Source organism: Erinaceus europaeus, chromosome 10 (genome assembly GCF_950295315.1).
Source record: "Erinaceus europaeus chromosome 10, mEriEur2.1, whole genome shotgun sequence".
Taxonomy (NCBI): domain Eukaryota; kingdom Metazoa; phylum Chordata; class Mammalia; order Eulipotyphla; family Erinaceidae; genus Erinaceus; species Erinaceus europaeus.
Window position 1 is genome coordinate 53909942 of NC_080171.1, and position 24860 is coordinate 53934801.

A 24860-nucleotide genomic window follows, 5' to 3' on the forward strand; every position below is an offset into this window, starting at 1 on the left:
CTACCTGATAGTTGTCTTTTACTTCTTTACTTATTTGGATAAGCATAATCACCTCCAGTTCCATTAATTTTGTCCCAAGGGACACACCATCATCTTTTCTCACTGCAGAGTAGTATTCTGTAGAGTATATATTTCATAACTTCTTTCTCCAGTTATCTGTTGACGGGCATTTAGGCTGCTTCCTGTTGTGAATAATGCAGCTATGGACATAAGGTGGCATAAGTCCTTTCAAATTAGTGTTTGCATGTCCTTAGGATAAATGCCAGAGTGGTATTGTTGGATAAAAAGGTAAATTCCATTTTTTAAAAATTGTTTTATTATCTTTATTTATTGGATAGAAGCAGCCAGAAATCGAGAGGGAAGGAGGAGATAGACATAGAGACACCTGCAGCCCTACTTCACCACTCGCAAAGTTTTCCCCCTGCAGGTGGGGTCAGGGGCTCGAACCCGGGTCTTTTCCCATTCTAAAATGTCGCTAAACCAGGTGCGCCACCACCCGGCCCCGAAGGTAATTCCATTTTTGATTAAGGATTCTTCATACAGTCTTCCAGAGGGGCTGCATCAGATTGTGTTCCCACCAGCAGTGTAGCAGAGTCCTTTTTTTCTCCACAATCTCTCCAATGTCATTTTTTGTTTTGTTAGTGTAAACCATTCTCACAGGTATAAGATGGGATCTTGGTGTAATTTTAACTTGCATTTCTATAATGATAAGTGATGTAGATTTTTTTTTTTCCCCACATATCTGTGGTCATGTGTATGCATTTCATCTTTAGGAAACTGTCTAATTTACCCCTCAGTCACTTTTGGTAACATCAGTTCTGAAGTCTGTGTCCAAAGATTTGTCTTCATTTGACCATTTGACATTGCCCGTTTTACTTACTTTTTTTTTTTAACTTACCCCATGGGTGAGATCATTATTTTTTTTTTATTTTATTTTATATAAATTCTTTTTTTTTTTTTTTTCTGCCAGGGCTTGGTGAGAACACTATGAATCCACTGTTCCTGGAAACGTTTTTTCCATTTTATTGGATAGGACAGAGAAATTTAGTGGAGGGTAGGGGAAGATAGAGAGGAAGAGAGAGAGAGAAACACACCTGCAGATCTGCTTCATCACTTGTGAAGTGTCCCCCCTGCAGATGGGGAGCAGTGGGCCAAACTGGGATCTTTGTGCGGGTCCTTGCCTTTTGTATTCTGTGCACTTATCCCAGTGCTCTACTGCCTGGCCCCTATAAATCCTTTTAGTGTTCCTTGTAGGGCTGGTTTAGTGGTAGTGAATTTCTTTAATTGTTATTTGTCTGGCAGCTCTTTATATTCCTTCAAGCCTGAGTGACATCCTATTGGTTAGTGTATTTTAGGAGGCTGGGAGATAGCATAGTGGTTATGCAAAAATCTTTAATACCCGAGCCTTCCAGGTCTCAATCTCCAGCATCGCTATGAGCTATAGCTATAGCAGTGTATCATCCCCTTCCTCATCCCTTCTCTTCCCTGTATTTTTCGTGTGTGTGATTAAAATGAGATAAATATAAAACTGAGAAACCTTACACATGTACAAACTACTGTATTTTACTGTTGACTGTAAGGCATTAATCCCTTCAAGGAAGAAACAAGTGAAATAAATAAAATATTTAAAGTTTTAGGCATGTAAAAGTGTCATAATTGTCTTATAAGTGAATTGATGCTACAGGAAGGTGAAAGATGAAAAAAAAAAAAAAGAAAAACAACATCCTGGACAGAGGATAGATAGCATAATGGTTATGCAAAGAGACTCTCATGCCTGAGCCTCCAAAGCCCCAGGTTCAATCCCTTGAACTACCATAAACCAGAGTTGAAAAAAAAAAAAAAACCCAATAGGCTTCTTTTACAGAATGACAACTTTGATTATAAACTGAAGTGGGGATTGTACTGGTTGATCACTGTTAACTCAGGAATATTTTAATTTTAGTGAGTCAAAATATTTATGTTTTTTTTCATTTTCTCCCCCCTCCCTCTTTTCTAGGAAATAAAATAACAGCCATGTTAGAAGACAAAGGGCCAAGAGTGACCGACTACTTTGTTGTAGCAGGTCTCACTGATACATGCACTCTTTTGGATCAAGAAATAAATCGTTTGGATACCAAGTCAACTGGACCGAAAGCTCCAATTACAGACATTGCAATTATTATCAAATCAGCTGGGGAAACAGTACCTGAAGACTATACCTGTGTTGAAACCACTCCATCAGCTCTCCAGGCAAACTTGAACTATGGAAGTCTAAAAAGCCCAGAACTTTTTCTCTGTTATAAAAGAGGGAGAGATAAACCACCCCTTACTGACATTGGGTATGCTGATTTATCTTTTGCTATAGTGAAAGGGATAAAATGTAAGGCCTTTTTTCTGCACTGACTCATTAGTATTTTCTTTCAAAAGAATATTAAAATAAAAGCAGTAGTCTAAAATATAACATTTTGATTGTACTTATTAGATAAGTTTATTAGCTTAACATAACAAAACAAGAAACTTTAGGCAGTATTATTATTATTATTTTTTTTTACCATAGCACTGCTCAGCTCTGGTTTATGGTGGTGCAAGAGATTGAACCTGGGACTTTGGAGCATCAGGGATGAGAGTCTCTTTGCATAACCATTAAGCTATGTGCCCCCGCTCAGGCAGTATGTTTTTTTTATATATTTATTTATTCTCCCTTTTGTTGCCCTTGTTGTTTTTTATTGTTGTAGTTATTATTGCTGTTGTTGTTGGATAGGACAGAAAGAAATGGAGAAAGGAGGGGAAGACAGAGAGGAGGAGAGAAAGATAGGCACCTTCAGACCTGCTTCACCGTTTGTGAAGCAACTCCCCTGCAGGTGGGGAGCCCGGGGCTTGAACCGGGATCCTTACACTGGTCCTTGCTCTTAGTGCCATATGCGCTTAACCCACAGTGCTACCACCCGACTCCCAGCAGTATGTTTTTATAGAGCTACTTGGGCTATATTATGAGCTTTGGGGAAGTCAGTTAATAAAGGAGCATTCTTTTTTCCTGCCAGCTTTGTGGTGGGTAAGTTTCCTTATCCCTTATTGCTCTGAGTCACATGTGGCCATTTTTGTTGGGTTTCTTTCACTTAACATGTTTACATAGCTTGTCCATGTTGTACCACTTACCAGTATTTCATTGATTTTTGATGCTAAGCAATATCCTGCTACATGGTAACTATTCATTACTTGCTAGTCATTTGATTGTACTTTTTGACTATAGTAAATAGAGGTATTATTAGCATTGTATGTCAATGTTGTTTCTGTTGCTCTTCCAGAGCACTGCTCAGTTCTGTCTTATGGTGTATAGGGGATTGAACCTGGAAACTCTAGTGTCTCAGGCTTGGAAGTCTTTTGCATAACTATTGTATGCCAATGTTTTCATTGTTCTTGTGTATATACTTAGGAGTAGAGCTGCTAAATGATATGGAAGCATGTGTGTGTGTGTGTGTGTGTGTGTGTGTGTGTGTGTGTGTGTGTGTGTGTGTGTGTGTGTGTGTGTGTGTGTGTTATACCAGGGCTGTGAACATGGGTTATTTCACTGCTATCGGACTACTTTTGCATTCTGATAAACAGAGAGAGGGACAGACACCACAGAACTGGAGCTTTCCCCTGTGCCACTGAACTCTTCTTATGTGGTGCTAGGGCCCAAACTCAGGGAGCAAATACTACAAGGCAGATACCATACTAGGTGAGTTATCTTTCAGCCCTTGAAACACCACTCCCACTGGGGCTTTACCACTCTTAGCTAGCTTTTTCAGATAGAGAGAGACAGAGAAGGAAACCACAGCACCAAAGCTTCCTGTGGTGGTGTGGTAAGGGCCAAAACCTGTGTTGTATGTATGACAAAGCACATGCATTACCCAGGTAATTTTATTTTTAACTCTTTGAGGAAGTGTCAAGACATTTTTTCAATGTGATTGTTTTCTTCTAGCACTGTGTAAGAGTTGCAACTTCTTTATACTGGTATCAATAGTTATTTTTTTCCTTCCTCCCTTCCTCTTTCTTTCATTCTTTCTTTCTTCTCCAGAGAACTGCTCAGCTATGGTTTATGGTGGTATAAGGGATTGAACCTGGGACTTTGGAGCCTCAGGCCTGAGAGTCTCTTTGCATAACTATTATGCTATCTACCCCTGCCCTTATTATCTGTCTTTTTGATTATCTGCCATACTAGTAGGTATGAAAGTGAATCTTATTGTGGTTTTAAATCATATTTCCCTAATAATTAAAATGTAGAACATCTTTTCATGTGCTTTTGCTCATTTGCATATCTTCCTTGGACAGATGCCCAGGTAGATTTTTACTATACTTAAAAAAGTGACTGGGGCAAAAAATAGAAGTGACTGGGGAGGTGGCTCAACTTGTAGAGCATCAGCCTTGCTTGGCTTAATACTGCATTTATCAGAATAATTCTGACTTGTTGCTCTTTTTCTTTGTCTCATGTGAAATTTCTTTTAAACTTTTTCCCCCTTTATTTATATTGGCATATTATTGGATAGAGACAGAGAGAAATTGAGAGGGAAGGGGGAGACAGAGAGGGAGAGAGACACCTGCAGGCCAGCTTCACCTCTTGTGAGGTGTCCGTCTGCAGGTACGAGCCAGGGGCTTGAACCTGAGTCCTTGCACACGGAAATGTGTGTGTGCTTAACAAGGTGCTTCATGGCTTGGCCCCAGAAATTCTCATATGTAATAAATAAAAAGTATTTTAGGGACTGGGAGATAGCTCCCTGGTAGAGCAAGCATGCAGGTGCCTTGCCATGTACCTTATGGAAGTACCATGACTTCATGGGAAGCTCCGCAGATGATGTAGTGGTGTTGTCTTCCCCCTCACTGCTCTTTGTTTTCCACTACTCCCTCTCTCTGACTCTATATATGAAATAAAAAGAGTCCATCTAGAAGCAGGGAAATGACAACAAAAGTAAGGCGCTAGCACCACCACCAAAAAAAAAAAAGTGTCTCATTTTAAAACAAAATTGTTGGGAGTCAGGCTGTAGCGCAGCAGGTTAAGCGCAGGTGGCGTAAAGTGCAAGGACCAGTGTAAGGATCACGGTTCGAGCCCTGGCTCCCCACCTGCAGGGGAGTCGCTTCACAGGCAGTGAAGCAGGTCTGCAGGTGTCTAGCCTTCTCTCCCCCTCGCTGTCTTCCCCTCCTTTCTCCATTTCTCTCTGTCCTATCCAACAGTGATGACAACAATAATAATAACTACAACAATAAAACTACAAGGGCAACAAAAGGGAATAAAAAAATAAATATAGAAAAATTTAAAAAAATAAAATAAAATTGTTTTGCAGAAGATATGTAAGGATAATACAGAGAATTCCCATAAGTCCTTTGCCAGACCTGTGTTTAGTTTTTTAAGATAGTGTTTAATAAGTTGTTTAAACATTAATTTTGTTTTGTTGGGGAGGAGAGTCTAGAACACTACTCTTGCATATGTTGTGCTAAGGATCAAACCTGGGGCTTTAGGCATGCAAATCCTGTATACTGCTACAGAGTCACTATCTTTTTATATTTAAGTTGTAAGAGTTCTTTATTTTAGTTTATCATTTATTCGCTTTAGTAATTGAGAAGGAAAGGGTGGGATAGATAGAGATACCTGCTCTGTGTCACCGCTTCTGAAACTTTCACCTTGCAGGTGTGGAACTAGAGCTTGAACCCTGGTCTTTGTGCATTATAATTTGTGCGCTCAACCGGCCACGGCACTAGCGGGCCCCCTAAAATGATTTTTATTTTTTCATGTTTTCATTGCCACCAGGGTTATCTCTGAGGCTTGATGCCTGCAGGATGAATCCACTTCTCTCTATAGCCATTTTTCCTTTTTTTCTTCTTACTATTTTATTTGATAGGATAGAGAGAGATTTAGAGAGGAGGGGGAAGAAGAAGAGAGAGAGGGAGACAGATACCTGCAGACCTGCTTCACTGGTCATGGAGCATCCTCCCTTCAGGTAAGGAGTGGGGACTTGAACTTGGGTCGTTATGCATGGTAATCTTCTTCTTCTAGCGTTTGCCCTTCTTCCTTAGCCAGTCAACAGCGTCAGGTTGAGCCTGATGTAAAGTTTTGAGACCTCCTTTGAATCTGGATAGGTGGCAGTCGTTGACTATGTGGGTCATAGTCTGTCTGTAGCCGCTGGGGCAGTTTGGGTCGTCTCTGGCTCCCCAGCGATGGAACATAGCAGCGCACCGGCCATGGCCTGTTCGATAGCGATTGAGGAGGGCCCAATCATAACGTGCTAGGTCAAAGCCGGGTTGACGCTTGCAGGGGTCTGTGATGAGGTGTTTGTTCTTTACCTCAGCTGACTGCCAACTCTGTTTCCAAGAGTCTGGAACAGAGAAGTTCAGTGTAGGCGTAGGGGACCAGATTGGGTGACGAGACGTCAAGCGTTGGACAGGGTGGACGAAGATATCCGCGTATATTGGCAGGTCCGGTCGAGCGTAGACGTGGGAAATGAACTTAGATGCATGGTAATGTGTGTGCTTAACTGGGTGTGCTATTGCCTGGCCCCGTACCAAAGATTTGTGAAGGTAAAATTTTGACAAGAATTATGAAGGAAAATTTTGTGAAAACCTTTGAATGCTTGATAAAACTTAGGAATTGACCTGAGAATGTTTCTGTCCATTGTATATTTCTTGTAATATGCAATGAAAAAAAAATCAGATTGATCCTATTTTTATTTCCTAAAATTTGCTATTTATCACTGTTGAAAAATCTTCATATTTATTTTTTAATATTTTATTTATTACTTATTTATTGTATAGAGAAAAAAATTAGAAGAAAGGGGGAGATAGGGAAAAAGAAGGGCCTGGGTGATGGTATATCCAGCTGAGCACAGACATTATCATGTACAACGACCCAAGTTCAAGCTCTTGCTCCCCACCTGTACCAGGGGTACTTTGCGAGTGGTAAAGCAGGTCTGCAGATGCCTTATATTTCTTCCTCTCTAACTCCCCCACCCCTCTCAGTTTCACTCTGTCCTATCTAATAAAGTAGAAGGAAAAGAAAAAGTGGACACTAGGAATGGTGGATTCATAGTTCTAATATCCAGCTCTAGTGATAACCCTGGTGGCAATAAAGGAGAGACAGACACCAGTAGCACTGCTTCATTGCTCAGGAAGTTTCCTCCCTGAAGGTTGGTATTGGGAATGGAACCATTGAACCTGCTTCTTTGCATACTATAGCATGCTCAACCTGTGCCCGCCTCCCAGCAACATATATATATATATATATATATCAGAGCAACACTTAAATCTGGCTTATCTTGGTGCCAGGACCAAACCCAATGCCTCAAAACGTTAGGCATGCAAGTCTGTTGCATACCCATCATCTCCCTAGCCAACATATATATATATATATATATATATATATATATCAAAAATTACATATATATGTAATTCTTGATAGAGAACTTAATTTAAAAAAAAAAGTGGTCCGGGAGGTGGCGCAGTGGTAAAAATTTTATATATATATATATATATATATATATATATATATATATTTATATTTACTGAATTAATTGTAATTTTGGCTTGCAAGTAAAATTTGGGAAGTATTAGGAAAGACCAAAAGCAAATTTTGTTTTCAAGTAGAAAGTCTGCAATAATCTTAATGTATTTACTTACCTACTTGTCCCCTTCTTGCAATGCAGAGTTCTATATGAAGGCAAAGAAAGACTTATTCCAGGATGTGAAGTGATCCAAGCCACACCCTATGGTCGCTGTGCCAATGTCAACAATAGTTCAACCACTTCACAAAGAATCTTTATCACTTATCGAAGGGCTCTTCCAGTTCGACCCCAGAATTCCTTGGCTGTAACTGATATTTGTGTTATTATAACTAGTAAAGGAGAAACCCCTCCTCATACTTTCTGCAAAGTTGACAAAAACTTAAATTGTGGAATGGTAAGATAAAAGTTGTTTCACTTACAAAGTTTCTTATGAAAACCAAAAGAAGAAAAAAGGATAATTTGGGAGCTTCTCTATTATTGAGCATAGATAACATATACTCATTTTATATTTGCACGGTTCTTTTATTTCTGTGGTTCAAAATAATTTTCAGTATCTTTAGCTATCTAATCATTTAGGATAATTCCATTTAGAAAAATTGATGCCTTAAGTCAGAGATTTGGAGGGGTGATAGTTGTTTGACATAACATTGCTTATGTTATACTAATCCAGATTACTATTATTAATTAATTATTTTAAATTAGAATTTGTTAAGACTTCAGTGGTGTCTTCAAGGATATCTGCAGCGACAGGGTGGATATGCCCCTTAAATTTATATCATGTATTATAGCTCTACATACTTACTTTTTAAAAAGATTTGCTTGTTTATTTTATTGAGAGAAGGCCAGAGTATCACTTCAGCTTTTGCAATGCCAGCAACTAAAGTCAGGACTTCATGTATCAAGGCCTGTGTTCTACCATGAATCACTTCCTTGGTTGGCTACTACTCCTACTCCTACTCCTTCTCCTTCTCCTCCTCCCCCTCCTCCCCCTCCTCCTCCTCCTCCCCCCCTCCTCCCCCTCCTCCTTCTTCTTTTTTTTTTTTTTTTAAAGATTTTATTTGTTTATGAGAAAGACAGGAGGAGAGAGAAAGAACCAGACATCACTCTGGCACATGTGCTACTGGGGATCGAACTCGGGACCTCATGTTTGAGAGTCCAAAGCTTTTTACCACTGCGCCACCTCCCGGACCACTGTTTTTTTTTTTTTTTAATTAAGTTCTCTATCAAGAAGTTTGAACATGCACATTTAATTTAAATTTTATGAGACTGAAACTTATTATTGCTTTACACTTCATTGCAAAATCTCTGGACCAAACTGGCATGATCCTAAATGTGCTATTTAGACAGATAACTAATATGTCCATGACTGTTGGTCAAGAAGATATTGCCTTTGGTGGTGATGACTTCGTAGCATCACAGTGACCCCAGTATTCCCAAATTTGGGCCCATTCTAAGTAAAGGCAGTGTCTGGATGACTACAGAATTCTAAGCCTTCAAAAAAAAAAGTTTGCTTTTATCTTATTGGATAGAGCAGAGAAATTGAAAAGAAATTTTTTCTCCCAATGGGAGAATTGATAAACTTGTCAAATAGATTTCTGTAGAGTACATTACTAGACGTATATGAAGATATGTAGAAATTAATTCTTACTCTTTTTAAAAACCTAATTTGTGTTTTTACAGTGGGGTTCCAGTGTGTTTCTTTGTTATAAGAAGTCTGTGCCTGCTTCTAATGCAATAGCATATAAAGCTGGTAAGAAGAACTTTAAAAAATTGTCTCCATTTCTATAGTTACTGGTTTATATTAACACTTTGTTATTAGAAAAGTCAATGTATGCTCTTCTACTTAGTTTGTGGACTTCATCTATTACTACATTGCTATCTGTAATTTTAGCATGTAAAGGTATATATGTCTTTAATTACATAAGATATATTAATATTACTTTCCCACTACACAAAATTTGTTATTAACTATATATAAGTACCTTTCCCAAGCAAGCATATGTGGAATAAGCATATTCAAGATTTTCTACACTAATTGACTTAACAATTCAGTGGAAAACTGCTTGCTTTCTGACCTTCTATATTTTGGCAATCAGAAAGGTGTCAAACTGCATCTTTACTTCTTATATTTCCTTCTCTTATCTCTGTGTGTCTGATTTGAAACCACATGTTACTTGCCATGAAAGGTGGATTCCTTTCTCCCTTGTTGCAAAGAATCAGCTTCATGGAGGAGAGGAGGGCCTGAGAAACTTTTCTGCCATGAAGTATTTGAGAAATCTATCGACACATTCTTACTGCACTGTAAAGTGTCAAGGGCTGTAAAGATTTAAATGTGACCTCTTCATCTCACTGGTATGGTGGGATAGAAACTGAAAATCCAGGTATGCTCCAGTTGTAAATAAAAGAGATACTGGAATACTTCTTTGTGAAAAGAAGCAATGTCAGCTGCTTTTTGATCATGTGCAGTTTTAGGAATAAAGTTTCACTTGACAGAAGTTCAGGCAAATCCATATTTGAAAAATCTTAATTGTCCTCATGAAAACACTCACATTAATGCATCAGATGTTTAATTTATAACATTAAAGATATCAACTAACAAGTATAAATTTCAGTATCATTAAATGTGATGTTAATATTGTTATAATATGTGATTTCACAATATTTTGGGATGGGAAAAAAGTTTTACTTAAAAACATAATGGGAGGTGGTGGGTGGCTTAAACAAACTTTATGAAAGTATCCAGGTGTTTGATAGAAAACATATTTTAGAAAGCAGACTGAAAGTTCTGCTACTGTTTTTCTTTTTAATTTTTAGTAATGATTTAATAGTGATGCACAAGATGATAAAATAACATGGGTATAGTTCCACACCACTGCTACCACTAAAGTTCTCTGCCCATCCTCTGCTACTGTTTTTCAAGTACTTAACTTAGAACTGGTCTCCATATTAGAGACACCAGAGGGTAATGAACTGATGCCACTGGGCAACTTTATTTTGATGGGGCTTTATCATGCTGTTTGCTCCATGCTCCACTTCCTTGGTCTCCTATACCCTGCCTTGCCTTTAGTCACAGGGGTGTCTCTCTTACTTACTTTTCACATTGTATACCTTTTACATTGTTTCTTTAAGCTGAATTCAGATGCTGTGACAATTTTGGGTGCCTTGGCATTATTTCATAACATGTATACCTTCTTGAAGTATCTTACAGAAGGGTAATTGAAGTAGTTCTTAAATTTTTCTGTATATATTTTTACCATTTTCAATGGGATGTTGGCAGTGTATAGAAGATAGTATGTTGATATAAATGATTCTGTTAGAGTTTTTTAACTTATTTTTTATCACATTTTATGTTATGATGAACTGTAAATCCATGTGGAGAATAAGGGCTGGTTTTATTTGAATCTGATAAAGCAAGAGATAAACTGACTTTGAGATTTTACACAGATTATTGTCATGAAATCTTCTGTGAAAATATTTTAATATCTATCACATATGAATTATAAAATAATAACTACTGGAAAAAAATTACCATTGTCTCCTTTCTCCTAAAGGTTTGATTTTCAGGTATCCAGAAGATGACTATGAATCATTTCCACTCTCAGAATCTGTACCTCTCTTCTGCCTTCCTATGGGAGCTACTATTGAATGTTGGGATCCCCAAACCAAATACCCACTCCCAGTTTTTTCAACTTTTGTCCTGACAGGCTCTTCTGCTGAAAAGGTATATTATTGCCTCTTGTTTCAAACTTGTTTTGTCCACATTTCTAGTATGATATAATTTTTATTTGAGAGCATTGTTTAGACAGTACATTTTGGTTGAAATTTGTGCTTTAATTCTCAAGGTGAGACTTGAGTTTGGTCATTTGTTTCAAGATGCTGGTACACTCTATAGCACTTATATAGACATATATATAAAGTCTTTTTGGAAACATACCCCCAAGATTAAGGCCTCAAGATGAGATTATGAAAAAGTTTGGAGACACAAGTTTCACAGAAATAACTAGAAACTTCTTTGGAATTTTGATAAAATAGGCAAGTCTGTTGAACAGTATAACTAATCAGAGCAGTTAGGGATTAAATAACATTTATCTGTGACCTCATTTTACAGGCTACAAATTTACCACAACTGCATTCAAGATAATGAAAGTAGGCTGGGGAAATAACTCAGCTGACAGAGCTCCCCACTTCTATGGCCAAAGTTCTCAGTTGAACCCCCAGTTCTGTATATTCCAGAGTGGTACACTGGCTTCCTTCTCTTCCTCTGTCTCATGTGAAACACTGTCTTACGCAATAAAGAAATCTTTAAAAAAAGAAAAGTGAAAGTCTAGAATCTAGCACAGTGTCTAGAATATAGTAAAATACTCAGTGAAGGCCAATATAATATTAGCTGGATAGTTTACAATTAAATTAACTCTAGCTTTATGGGCCAGCAAGGTAGTGTGTCTGCTTTGTCATGCTCCAAACCCAGATTTGATCTCAGCCCCTGCTTCAGTGCTGTTTTTGTGGTCTGTATCCTGTCTCTTTGTCAGAAAAAGCCAGCTCAAGTGAAGTCCCAGTGATAGCCAAACTAAGCAACACATGGAAATGATAATGTTATAGTACTCACACACTTATGAGTTACTGAATTTACTTTGACTAGTAACGAGCAACAAAATCTCACTGAAATACTTTTAGCTATATTGCTTTTTTTTTTTTTTTTTTTTGCTATATTGCTTTTTTAAAACAAACAAACCCCTCTAGATCACTTTAAAATAAAATTGTCTGGGAATGTATTGTATTTATGAAAATAAGAATGTGGTGTGTGTGTTTGTAAACCTCTGTTGTTATGCATAATGACAAAATACTTGTAAGATTTATGTAAGTGCCACTACTCATTTCCAGAATTTTTTCATCACCTTAGTCTTGAATAGAATCCCTATCCCAAGTCCCTGGTAACCTCTGTTACTTTCTGCCTCTCTAAATTTTCCTCTTCATAAGTAGATTCATATAATAATAACTGTCCTTTATTGTGTGGCTTATTTCAGGTAGTGCATGATGTTTTTAGGGTTCATCCATGTTCTTTTTTTTTTATTTTTTTATTTATTTATTAATGAGAAACAGAGGAGGAGAGAGAAAGAGCCAGACATCACTCTGGTACATGTGCTTCCAGGGATTGAACTCGGGACCTCATGCTTGAGAGTCCGATGCTTTATCCACTGCGCCATCTCCTGGACCACGGGTTCATCCATGTTCTAATACCAGATTTTCATATCCTTTAAAACACATACCACATTTTATTTTCCCTGTCCTCTGTTTGGGTTATTTCCACCTTTTAGGTATCGTGAATAATGCTGCTATTAATGTAGGTGTACAAATACCTGTTTGAAGCAATGCGTTCGTTCCTTTAGAAATATATCTCTAAGATTGGAACTGCTAGATTAGATGTTTAAAATTATGTTTGGAGTTGCCAAATTTTTTCATAGCAAGTGTACCATTTTACATCCCATCTACAGTGTTTGATAGTCTTCCTTTTGTTTATCTGTCATATTTCTTGGTGGAGTTAGAGAAACTAATCTTTAAGACCAAGTCAAGCCATATAATGAAATTCTACTACTCTACAGGTATATGGAGCTGCTATCCAGTTTTATGAACCTTACCCTCGAGAACTGCTAACAGAGAAGCAGCTTATGCAGCTTGGCCTGCTGACACCTGTGGAGAAAAAAGCCATCACCAAATCCATCAATTCGAACAAATGCATTTGTTTACTTTCACACTGGCCATTTTTTGAAGCTTTTAAAAAATTTCTCATGTTTATCTACAAACTTTCTGTGTCTGGACCACATCCTCTTCCTATTGAAAAGTATGTTTAATGACTGGAGAGATGTCTGACAGAAAAACTGGATGTGATATATACATTTCATTGTGTGCCCAGCTTTATGCAGCCAGTTTGAGAGGGAAGTGGCCCAGTCACCCTACATGTTACTTGTTTCCTTCTCCACTTGAGTTATTGGCTGCAAATTTAAATTGAGAAATAGTGATGGGGCCAGGCAGTGGTACTCCTGGCTAAGCTCACACGCTACAGTGCATAAGGACCCAGGTTCAAGCCCCTGGTCTCCACCTGCAGGAGGAAAGCTTCCCTTCATGAGTGGTGAAGTAGGGCTGCATGTGTCTCTGTCTCTTTCCCTCTCTCTCTCTCTCTCTCTCCCTCTCCCTTCTCAATTTCACTCTGTCTCTATCCAATGATAAGTATAAACATTAAAAAAAAAAGAATAAAAAATAGACTTAAAAAAAAAGAGAAGTAGTGACTAGAATGGCGAAATAATTTTTTTTTTGACAGTTCAAGTGAGAAGGAACTCATACACACTGTATTATATATCTTTTTAGTCATTCTCATAATCCTCGAAGTTAACAACCTTCCAAAAATTCAGGTTATATGGATAGCTTCAAAAATTAAATCAGTAGATATTATTGCTTTGTAAGTTACTGTAGTTCCTTGTATTATAGTGATTCCCAAGAGCTCAGAGCTCTGGATAATTTTAAGAAACATCACTAGGTGGACAAAGTAAGTGGTTTGCTCAAATTTATACAAAAATTAACTATTAAATTTACTCTGAAAATTAAACTTATTGTTAGTATTAATTCATTATACCACAGTTAATTGCTACCTATTTATCCATTGAAAACCAGTCATTCTTGTTGTTCTTATTTTCTTGGTTACAATATAATATACTAGTATGGATTTTTTTATAATGAAATACATTGCACAAAGTTATAGTGGCTTGACTACATTTATTTACACTAAGTAAATTTCTTTGGCAAAAAAATTAGGTAAGTGGCGCTATTGGACCGGGATGATGATGTTTAAGATTTGTTAAGGCTTATAAAACATTTTCAGAAAGAAATTATGATATTTATTTCACTTTTTTTCCAGGCACATTTCACATTTCATGCACAACATATCTTTTCCTTCACCACAAAGACCAAGAATTCTTGTACAGGTAATCAAAAAAGAGTAATTTTGAAAGAGGCTTTCGTTATGTTCATTCCAGTCACTGCAGAGTGGATTCTGTGACCCTTTGGGTTTGGGGCAGAGCAATATGTATTCATAAAGCCCTTGAATTGCTTATATTTTCTACCTTTAGCATGAACATCTTTTCATACTGTTTTTAAAGAACTGTGTGTGCAGATTGAAATAATTATAATCTTTGGTTCAAGATTAAAATCAAGCCAGTAACATTATTTTGACTTTTATATAATTCAGATCAGATACATAATTAAAAAATTTAATATTTATTTATTTTCCCTTTTGTTGTCCTTGTTTTATTGTTGTAGTTATTATTGTTGTTATTGATGTCATTGTAGTTGCTTAGGACAGAGAGAAATGGAGAGAGGAGGGGAAGACAGAGAGGGGGAGAGAAAGACAGACACCTGCAGACCTGCTTCACCGCCTGTGAAGCGACTCCCCTGCCTGTAGGGAGCCGGGGGCTCAAACCAGGATCCTTACGTAGGTCCTTGTGCTTTGCACCACGTGTGCTTAACCCACTGTGCTACCACCCAACTCCCTCAGATCAGATACATAAAGGTCATGCATTGCCCCAAAAATGATAAAAATGGGAAATAAATTATGATCAGAAGGAGGAAGTGAAATAATCTTATATTAAACAAATTAAATGACCAGTTTTTTTTAATGTTCTGTGCTGCCACCCCTCTCCATTGGTAAATAGTTCTCCTAAGGCATAGATATGGATTGACTATATATTTTCAAGTTATGTGTTTCAATTCTGTGTATTTCACAGATGAGTGAAATCATCCTGTGGTTGTCATTCACTTTTTTAAAATATTTATTCCCTTTTTTGTTGCCCTTTTTTTTTAAATTGTTGTTGGATAGGACAGAGAGAAATGGAGAGAGGAGGGGAAGACAGAGGGGGAGAGAAAGATAGACACTTGTAGACCTGCTTCACCGCTTGTGAATCAACTCCCCTGCAGGTGGGGAGCCAGGGGCTCGAACCAGCATCTTTATGCTGGTCCTTGTGCTTTGCGCCACGTGCGCTTAACCCACTGCGCTACCGCCCGACTCCCTGTCCTTCACTTCTTTACTTTGCTAAGCATAATGACTGCCAGTTCCATCCATTTAATCTCAAAGTACACATTATAGTCTTTTTTTTTTTTTAAACTACTGAGTGTATGTCCCATACCTCACTGAGTGTATGTCCCATGACTCACTCACTCACTCTTCCTTTCTGCCTTTCTTCCTCTCTCTTTCTTTTCTATATTTATATGACTCAAATTAGGGATTTTTATTCCATTATTAAAGGCTCATCTGCTCTCCCCCATATTTTAAACTTTTAATCAGAAAAATGAAAAACACGTGGGCCATTTGGGCAAAGATGGCTGAACCTCTTGTGGAAGCTGATGTCTACTTTTATTCACCTCACCTTCACTTCCTTCCTTCCTTCCTTTTTTTTTTTTTGCCAGAGCACTGCTCAGCTCTGGCTTATGGTGGTATAGGGGGTTGAACCTGGGACTCTTGAGCCCTGAAGCATGAAAGTCTCTTTGCATAACCATTATGCTAATTATGCTATCTATACCCACCTCTTTCTTTCTTTTTTTTTTTGCCTCTGGGGTTATTGCTGGGGCTCTGTGCCTGCACTACAAATCCACTGCTCCTGGAGGCTATTTTTTTTTCCTTTTTAGTTGCCCTTGTTTATTGTTATTATTATCATTGTTATTGTTGTTGTTGGATAGGACAGAGAGAAATGGAGAGAGGAGGGGAAAACAGGGGGAGAGAAAGATAGACACCTGCTGACCTGCTTCACCATCTGTGAAGCAACCCCCCTGCAGGTGGGGAACCAGGGGCTCGGACCAGGATCCTTAAGCCAGTCCTTGTGCTTTACGCCATGTGTGCTTAACCTGCTGTGCTACTGCCCCACCCCCTTCACTTTCTTTCTAAGCCACACTTGCACTTATTAACTACTTCTAGTTGTCCTTTCTTTTTCCTCTTTTTCTCTCAGATAAGGGAAACAGTGCCTGACTTCCTCGGGTATTTTCCAGCTTCTCTTCTCTCTCAGTGATGGAGTAAAAACAAAGGTTCCTATTCACAAAAGTTCCTACTGCAGCTAGGTTTAGAGCTCTCATCTTCCTCTAATATTTCTCCCTCTGGGAATAGGGACAGAAATTCTTCTTGGGGTGCAGAAGAAAGGAATTCTGGATTCTATAATTGCATCTCCACTAGACATGGGTATTGGCCAGTTGATCCATACCCCCAACCTGTCTCTATCTTTGCCTAGTAGAGGTGAGATTCCAGAACATATTAGTGATATCATTTGCCTGCAGAGGTCAAGCTGGTAATTTAGTAGCATCTGGAACTTGGCGGATGAAAGGTAGGTAGTAAAATATAAAGCAGGGCAAAATGTTTCATAAACGGGCCCAAGAGTAGGATTAGAGCCAGTGAGACTAGGGACCCTAGGATAGAAAGAAGCTAAAATGTGTATTTTAGGTATGCTCCTAGGTGTCCAGGACTTCTGTAATCTCTGCTTGATCTTGATAGTTAACATGATGGTAGACTAGAAATACTGTCTGGAGGATGGTGTCTGAGTGAAGAATAAAACTCAAAAGCTGGGGGTCAGTCGGTTGCGCAGTGGGGAAGCTCAAGGGCCAGCGCAAGGATCCTGGTTCGAGCCCCCAGCTTCCCACCTACAGGGGAGTCACTTGACAGGTGGTGAAGCAGGTCTGCAGGTGTCTGTCTTTCTCTCCCCCTCTCTGTCTTCCCCTCCTCTCTCCATTTCTCTCTGTCCTGTCCAACAACAAGGACATCAGTAACAACAATAACTACAACAATAATAAAAAGGGCAAGAAAAAGGAAAATAAATATTTTTTAAAAAAAAAAAACTTGAAAGCTGGGTTAGGGTAGAGAGTGACTCCCAAACTTGAAAAAAGATATTTGCATAACTATCTAAATGGATTGTTCTCTTTTGCTGATGAGTGCAGTGTGCAACTACAACTTGTAATCTTATAGTCTTGTAAAAACTACTAAAGTCTATTTGTCTTTAATGTTTATAAGTAAATGTCTTGTTCTTCTTAGATGTACTAAATCTTTTTGACCAAGTAATAGTTTGTGGACCACCACCTTATCTACAGTGATGAGCTGTAAAATATTTTTCTAAGATATTAGAAACATTCAAAGGCTTATTGGTGTGTAAAGCAATAAATTTGAAGTCTTAAAAAACAGTCTGAGGGGCTGGGTTGCACCCAATCCGGTACACGTTACCACATGAAATGACCAGGGTTCATGCCCCAGCCCCCATCTGTGGAGGAGAAGCTTCCTGAGTGGTGGGTGAGCAGTGCTGCAGCTTTCTCTTCTAGGTCCCCCTTCCTTCTCAGTTTCTCTCTACCCAATAAGTAAATAACAAAATATTTAAAAAAACAATTATTGTATGATTTTTAAATAGCATTTTAACAAGCAATCAAAATTCAGTTGATTTAAAGAATTAAAAAGAACTAATGTAATGCCATGCCATGGGGATAATCATGAAACCATAAATTTACTATTTATGAAGGTTATTGTTTTATATCTTAGTACATGTCTCCACCACTGTCAGTCTGCCTATTAAACAGTGTTCCTTTTTACTTTTGATCTATTTAGATTTCAAAATTGATTTGGTTAACTCATCGTCTTTGTTTTTTTAAAGCTCTCAGTCCATGATGCCTTAATATTATCACAGCCAGTTTCTACACCTTTACCACTGAGGTAATTAATGGTATCTAAAATACTGTTTTTATTTGCTTTGAACAAATTCTCTAAAACATCTTAAGAGTAGAACAGTACAGGCAAATATTAATTTTTATATTTATAGAGTAAATGAAGATAGTCTTAGGGTGTCTACTTTTAACATTAGATCGTGGATCTGTTTAATTAACGTATTTATATTCTGTGCTGGAAACAAACCCATAGCCTTATACATGCTTGACACCTCTGCTGAGCAGCCTTATTTCTTGAAGAGGGGGGAGAAATGACAGACAGAGGAGACTCCACAGCACCAGTGTAGTATCCCGATAGCTCATTTGGAGAATCTTTGCTACTGTCTCTGATGTTTCCATGTAGTGACAGGGTTTGAACCTGGGGATTCACACATGGAAGGCATGTGCCCTACTGGGCAAGCTATTTCCCAGCTCCAGTGAGACTACTTTGACAATGAAACTCCTAAAAAAAATCAAATGTCCCTTTATTGTCAAAGGGTAAGTTTGAATTACACTATTTCATTAGATTTGCTACTTCCTGGTAATAACTAAATCAGCACTGGAAAATAACACTTGATTCTTGATCTTTTAATATTGAGGCAATAGTTTGATATGTCTATCTTCACATGATTTAGTAAAATAGCTTATAATCATCTCTTTCTCTATGTTTTTTTCTAGTGGAGCCAACTTTAGCACCTTGCTAATGAATCTAGGTCCTGAGACTTGTGCAACGCTGCTGCTCTTTGTTTTACTTGAGAGTAAGATTCTGCTGCATTCCCTTAGGCCAGCTGTGTTGACTGGAGTAGCCGAAGCTGTTGTAGCTGTAAGTAAAGACATTCCTTTTAACATAGAGTTACTGACAGTTTTTACTCTAAAGGGAACTTTTCTTCAATGAAAGGAACTTTGGAATTGTCAGTAAAAGTGTAACATTAATATAGTGCAAAAGAGAAATAGTATACATTGAAAATAAGCCATTGTTTCTATTTGAGACTATTTCAGTACCTATTTTTTTTATATTTTGGAATTTCTTATAGAATATATGTGGTGATATGGTAATTAAAAACTTGTGATTTGAAATTTATTGAAGTTTTTAAAAAAATTATTGAAGTTGATTCTGAGACATCCTGACCAGTTTGATTTCAGCTGCCATAAAATTTTGTAAATTAATTAAACAGTTAATTTTCCTAGTTTTAACATCACTAAATTGTTAATTTGTTGTTAAGCATTGTAACATAAAGGAAATTTGTAGTCCTTGTGAAATAATATATGGTATAAATGTTTAGCTATTGGGAAAACATAAATATAAGTTAAATCAAGTACTTCCTTAAACCCTTTTTTTAAAAAAATATTTATTCCCTTTTTGTTGCCTTTGTTTTATTGTTGTAGTTATTATTGTTGTCTGTCTTCGTTGCTGGATAGGACAAAGAGAAATGGAGAGAGGAGAAGACAGAGAGGGGAGAGAAAGATAGACACCTGCAGACCTGCTTCACTACCTGTGAAGTGACTCCCCTGCAGTTGGGGAGCTGGGAGCTCAAACCATCCTTAAACCCTTTTGATTACTTCCACTGAATTTAGAAGTCTGGTTATATAGGACTTTATGTAGTATAGAAGTTTGAATCTTCTTTTTTTCCAGGCCTACTTTTTTTATTTAATCTAAGAATAATTGACTCCCTTTACCATCCCATTTTAAAAATATTACTCTTCGGGAGTTGGGCGGTTAAGCACAAGTGGCGCAAAGCGCAAAGACCAGAGTAAGGATCTGAGTTTGAGCCCCCAGTTCCCCACCTACAGGGGAGTCACTTCACAGGCGGTGAAGCGGGTCTGCAGGTGTCTATCTTTCTCTCCCCCTCTGTCTTCCCCTCCTCTTTCCATGTCTCTCTGTCCTATCCAACAATGACGACATTAATAACAACAACAATAATGACTACAACAATTTCTTCTTCTAGCGTTTGCTCTTCTTCCGTAGCCAGTCAACAGTGTCAGGTTGAGCCTGGTAAAGTTTTGAGACCTCCTTTGAATCTGGAGAGGTGGCAGTTGTTGACTATGTGGGTCATAGTCTGTCTGTAGCTGCAGGGGCAGTTCGGGTCGTCTCTGGCTCCCCAGCGATGGAACATAGCTGCGCACCGGCCATGGCCTGTTCGATAGCAATTGAGGAGGGCCCAATCATAACGTGCTAGGTCAAAGCCAGGTTGACGCTTGCAGGGGTCTGTGATGAGGTGTTTGTTCTTTACCTCAGCTGACTGCCAACTCTGTTTCCAAGAGACTGGAACAGAGAAGTTCAGTGTAGGCATAGGGGACCAGATTGGGTGACGAGACATCAAGCGTTGGACAGGGTGGACGAAGATATCCGCGTATATTGGCAGGTCCGGTCGAGCGTAGACGTGGGAAATGAACTTAGATAATGCCGCATCCCGACGAATATCTGGCGGGGCGATGTTGCTAAGAACTGGCAGCCATGGAACCGGGGTGGAACGGATGGTTCCAGAAATTATCCTCATGGAGGAATATAATTTGGAGTCGACCAAGTGGACATGGGGGCTACAGAACTATACTGGGGCACAGTATTATGCAGTGGAATAGCATAATGCCAGAGATGATGATCGTAGTGTGGAAGCGCTCGCTCCCCATGAGGAGCTGGCCAGTCTTGGATTGATGTTATTCCTCGCGCCCACCTTTGCTGCAGTTTTTATGAGATGTTTGTGATAGAACGCCAAGATAGACTGGCTGGGCTTCATGCCGGATTCTCGTATCCGCCAAGCTGCACATTAAGCTCATGCAAGGCCGAGGCATGGTGTAGATGGAAAACAGATGATACCGTTTTTGCAGTGCTAGGGATTAGTGGCCATTTTTTACAGTAATCAGATATCAGAGACATGTCTTTTGTGAGTGTTTCCTCAAGGGTGTCGAACTTTGATGCCTGAGTTGCACAGCAGATGTCAACAATAAAAAAGGGCAACAATAAAAAAGGGCAACAAAAGGGAATAAATAAATCAATATTTAAAATATATATATATTACTCTTCTCAGGTGGGGGCGATAACATAATGGCTATGTAAAGAGATTCATGCCTGAAGCTCCCAAGGTTCATATTCTCTTTCCTGTACTACCATAAGCCAGAGTTGAACAGTGCTCCAGAAAATAAAAGGGACCTGGTATGAAGGACCTGGTTTCTTTTCTACTGCTGAGTAAATGCACACTAAACAAAGGATGTGTTTCCAAGATCTTAATCTGGCTCAAGAAGTACTTTTGGGATTGCAAACAATAATAATTAGTTGAGATAATGTGTGGGGCAGGATGCATATACTCTCCTTATATATTAAGTTCTAAGCCTCCACAACTAATGCATGAAAGCAAGGTGTTTTTTTTTTAATTTTTTTTTATAATGTGGAAACATTTTGTTAATGAACTGACTCGTTCTAGAACATTCACATTCAAATATTCTTTTTTCTTTAGTTTTTAAAAAATATATATTTTGGGGGGGCCCAGGTGGTGGCGCACCTGGTTAAGCACACATGTTACAGTGCACAAGGACTTGGGTTCAAGCCCCTGGCCCTCACCTGCAGGGGGAAAGCTTTGCAAGTGGTGAAGCAGGGCTGCAGGTGTCTCTCTGTCTTTCTTCCTCTTTATCTCCTTCCTTTCTCGATTTCTGCCTATCTGTATCCAATAAATAGTTAAAGATAATAAAATAATAAAATTGTTTTATATATATATATATTTATGGGGGCTTGGCAGTGGCACAGCGGGTTAAGCACATGTGGCGCAAAGTGCAAGGACCAGCGTTAAGTAAGGATCCTGGTTCAAGCCCTCGGCTCCTCCACCTGCAGGGGAGTCGCTTCATAGGCGATAAAGCAGGTCTGCAGGTGTCTTTATCTTTCTCTCCCCCTCTCTGTTTTCCCCATCTCTCTCGATTTCTCTCTGTCCTATCCAACAACAACGATAGCAATAATAACAACAAAAATGATAAACAACAAGGGCAATAAAAGGAAAAAAAAATAGCCTCCAAGAGCAGTGGATTATAGTGCAGGCACTGAGTCCCAGCAATAACTCTGGAGGCAAAAAATATTTTTTTACTTGTTTATTTATTTATTATTAGATACAGAAGAAATTGAGAGGGGAGGGTGAGAGACAGAGAGACACTTGCAGCCCTCTTTCACCACTTGTGAAGCTTTCGCCCTGCAGGTGGGAGCTAAAGGCTTGAACCTGTATCCTTGTGTACTGTAATGTGAGCACTTAACCAGGTGCACCACCGCCTGGCCCCTTCAAGTATTCTTATCTATAAACCAGAGTTTATTCTTTTTTCATCTATCTATCTATCTAATGTTTTTCCCCATTTTTTTCTTTATTAGGAGATTAATGTTTTATAGTCAATATTTTGTACATGCATAATATTTTATAACAAAACACAGTTTATTCTATACTAATCTTTCAGAATATTTATAGCTCAGCCTTTTGATTTCAGCAATACTGTGCAAAAACAACTGGAAAATTACAATGTGGAATTGTAAATCTTATGAAAAATGTAAGGTTATATAAAGTTTATGTAACTAATGTTAGAAAACTGTTTGAATCACATGTAAAAGTAAATGAGGATTTACTAGACATTTTACCATTTAAAGACGAGAACATTGACTGGAGAAATAGCTCACCAGATAGTTCCTGTTCCTTGCCATGCTAGTGGCCTAGGTTCAAGCCCCAGTACCACATGGGCATTGCTATTGCATTGGGGTGCTGTGGTATCCCCCCACCATCTGTCGCTGTTCTTGAATGAAAAAGCAACCTGGGAATGGTGAATTTTTAACTATACATGTACAAGACCCCAGTCTCAATAAAGCAATAAAGATAATAATAATAAAGAGAGCATTAAAAAATGAATGGCAGTTCTTTTCTCATCTACAGGAGGGATACTTCATGAGCAGTGAAGCAGGTCGACAGGAGTCTCTCTCTTCCTCCCTCTCCACCTCTCCCCCTTCCCTCTCAATTTCTCTATGTCCTATCAAATAAAATGAACCAAAAAAGGGTGGGGGGGAGGTAATAACCACTTGAAGTGGTGTATTCATTAAAAAAAAAAAAGAAAGAAAAATGGTAAGAGGCCAGGTGGTAGTACATTTGGTAGAACATACACACTACAGTGTGCAAGGGCCCAGGTTTAAGCTCCCAGGACCCACCTGCAGGGTGGAAAGCTTCATGAACAGTGGAGTAGTCTTGTAGTTCTTTCTCTTCTTCTATATCCCCCCCCCCATCTGAGTTTTTCTCTCTCTATTTAAAAAAAAAAAAAGGTGTTGGGGAGGAATGACCACTGGCAATGGTGTTTTTTTTTTTTTTTTAATATAAAGAATCTTTGGTGCCCTAGAGTAAAGACTGATACAGCCAATGAGTGTTTTTGTGGGGCCAGGTGGTAATGCATCTGGTAAAGCACACGTTACAATGTACAAGGAACCAGGTTCAAGCCCCCAGTCCCCATCTGCAACAGGGGAAGCTTCATGAGTACTGAAGCAGTGCTACAGGTGTCTGTCCCCCCCCACCTTTCCTCTTGATTTTTCTCTACATTTGTCCTATATATAAGTAAATAAAATATTTTAAATTTATGTATAAAGTGACCCACTTTATTATTATAAGTACTAAGACCTTACCCTGATCATTTGGGCAGCAAAATCAAAGGTGAAGACAATATCATATTTTGCTATAGTTTTATTCTTTTTAGTTCCTTTTTTTAAAAAAAATTTACTTATTGGAGACAACCAGAAATTGAGAGGGAAAGGGGCAATAGAGAAGGCGAGAGACAGAGAAACACCTGCAGCCCTGCTTCACCACTCACAAAGCTTTCCCCCTGCAGGTGGGGACCAGGGGCTTGAATCCAGGTCCTTGGAACATATGCGCTCAAGCTGGTGTGCCACCACCTGGCCCCAGATAGTTTTATTCTAAACTTAAAAAAAAAAAAAAACATATCTCCAGGGTGTGATGTGCTTTTTGTTGCATGGAAAGTAATCAATTTTCATGGAAAGAAATCTGAATTCCTTGCCTTGCAAAGTCTTGCCTCAACTACTTATAATTACCGCCCCCCCCCCCCCCCCGCTTTGCTCATTCTTCTTAAGTCATATTGGTCTTCTTTCGACCTCAGGAGCAGGTTCTATACCTTAAAGTCTTTGTTTTGTTGGTCCTATTCTGAAATTCTTCTAAATATCCTCTTGGTTAAGTTTCTCACATCCTTTAGTGTTTTCAGTTGGTTGAAACTTTTTAAAAATAAGACCTATCCTGTCTGGCCTGTTGAGTAATACTCTTTTCTTTTTCTCCTATTTTGAACTCTAAGCCCTTTAACTTCTTTAAAGATGTATTTTTTTAGGAGGTGGTGTGAGAAGTAGAGCATCGCTCTGGCATACTTGGTGTCGAGGTTGAGCTCTGGACCTCACGCTTTAGTCTAGTACTTTTCCACTGAGCCACTACATGAGTTTTTTTTTTTTTTTCATCCCATAGCATTTAGCATTTCCTAATGTGGTATACATTTTATTTCTTGCCTTTCATTTCTCTTTCTGATAGATCAAGTGTTGGCAAGCTCTGGCATGTGAGTGAAATTCTGCCTGCCATCTGTTTCCATAAATAATTTTTCACTGAAACATTAGCCATTTATTTACATAAGACT

At 38.5% G+C, this 24860-nt stretch overlaps 1 protein-coding gene across 2 annotated transcripts in view; it reads left to right on the top strand.

Moving 5' to 3' along the window:
• DENND4C (DENN domain containing 4C) overlaps positions 1-24860 on the top strand; it is a 116920-nt gene that overhangs the window by 10671 nt on the left and 81389 nt on the right. For both annotated transcript variants that reach the window (XM_060199623.1, XM_060199624.1), the window contains exons 2-9: positions 1997-2318; positions 7650-7902; positions 9189-9258; positions 11060-11229; positions 13109-13347; positions 14419-14485; positions 18176-18234; positions 18903-19047. In XM_060199623.1, the coding sequence (XP_060055606.1) occupies positions 2014-2318; positions 7650-7902; positions 9189-9258; positions 11060-11229; positions 13109-13347; positions 14419-14485; positions 18176-18234; positions 18903-19047 (1308 nt within the window). In that variant the 5' untranslated portion in view covers positions 1997-2013. The remainder of the gene's footprint in view (positions 1-1996; positions 2319-7649; positions 7903-9188; positions 9259-11059; positions 11230-13108; positions 13348-14418; positions 14486-18175; positions 18235-18902; positions 19048-24860) is intronic.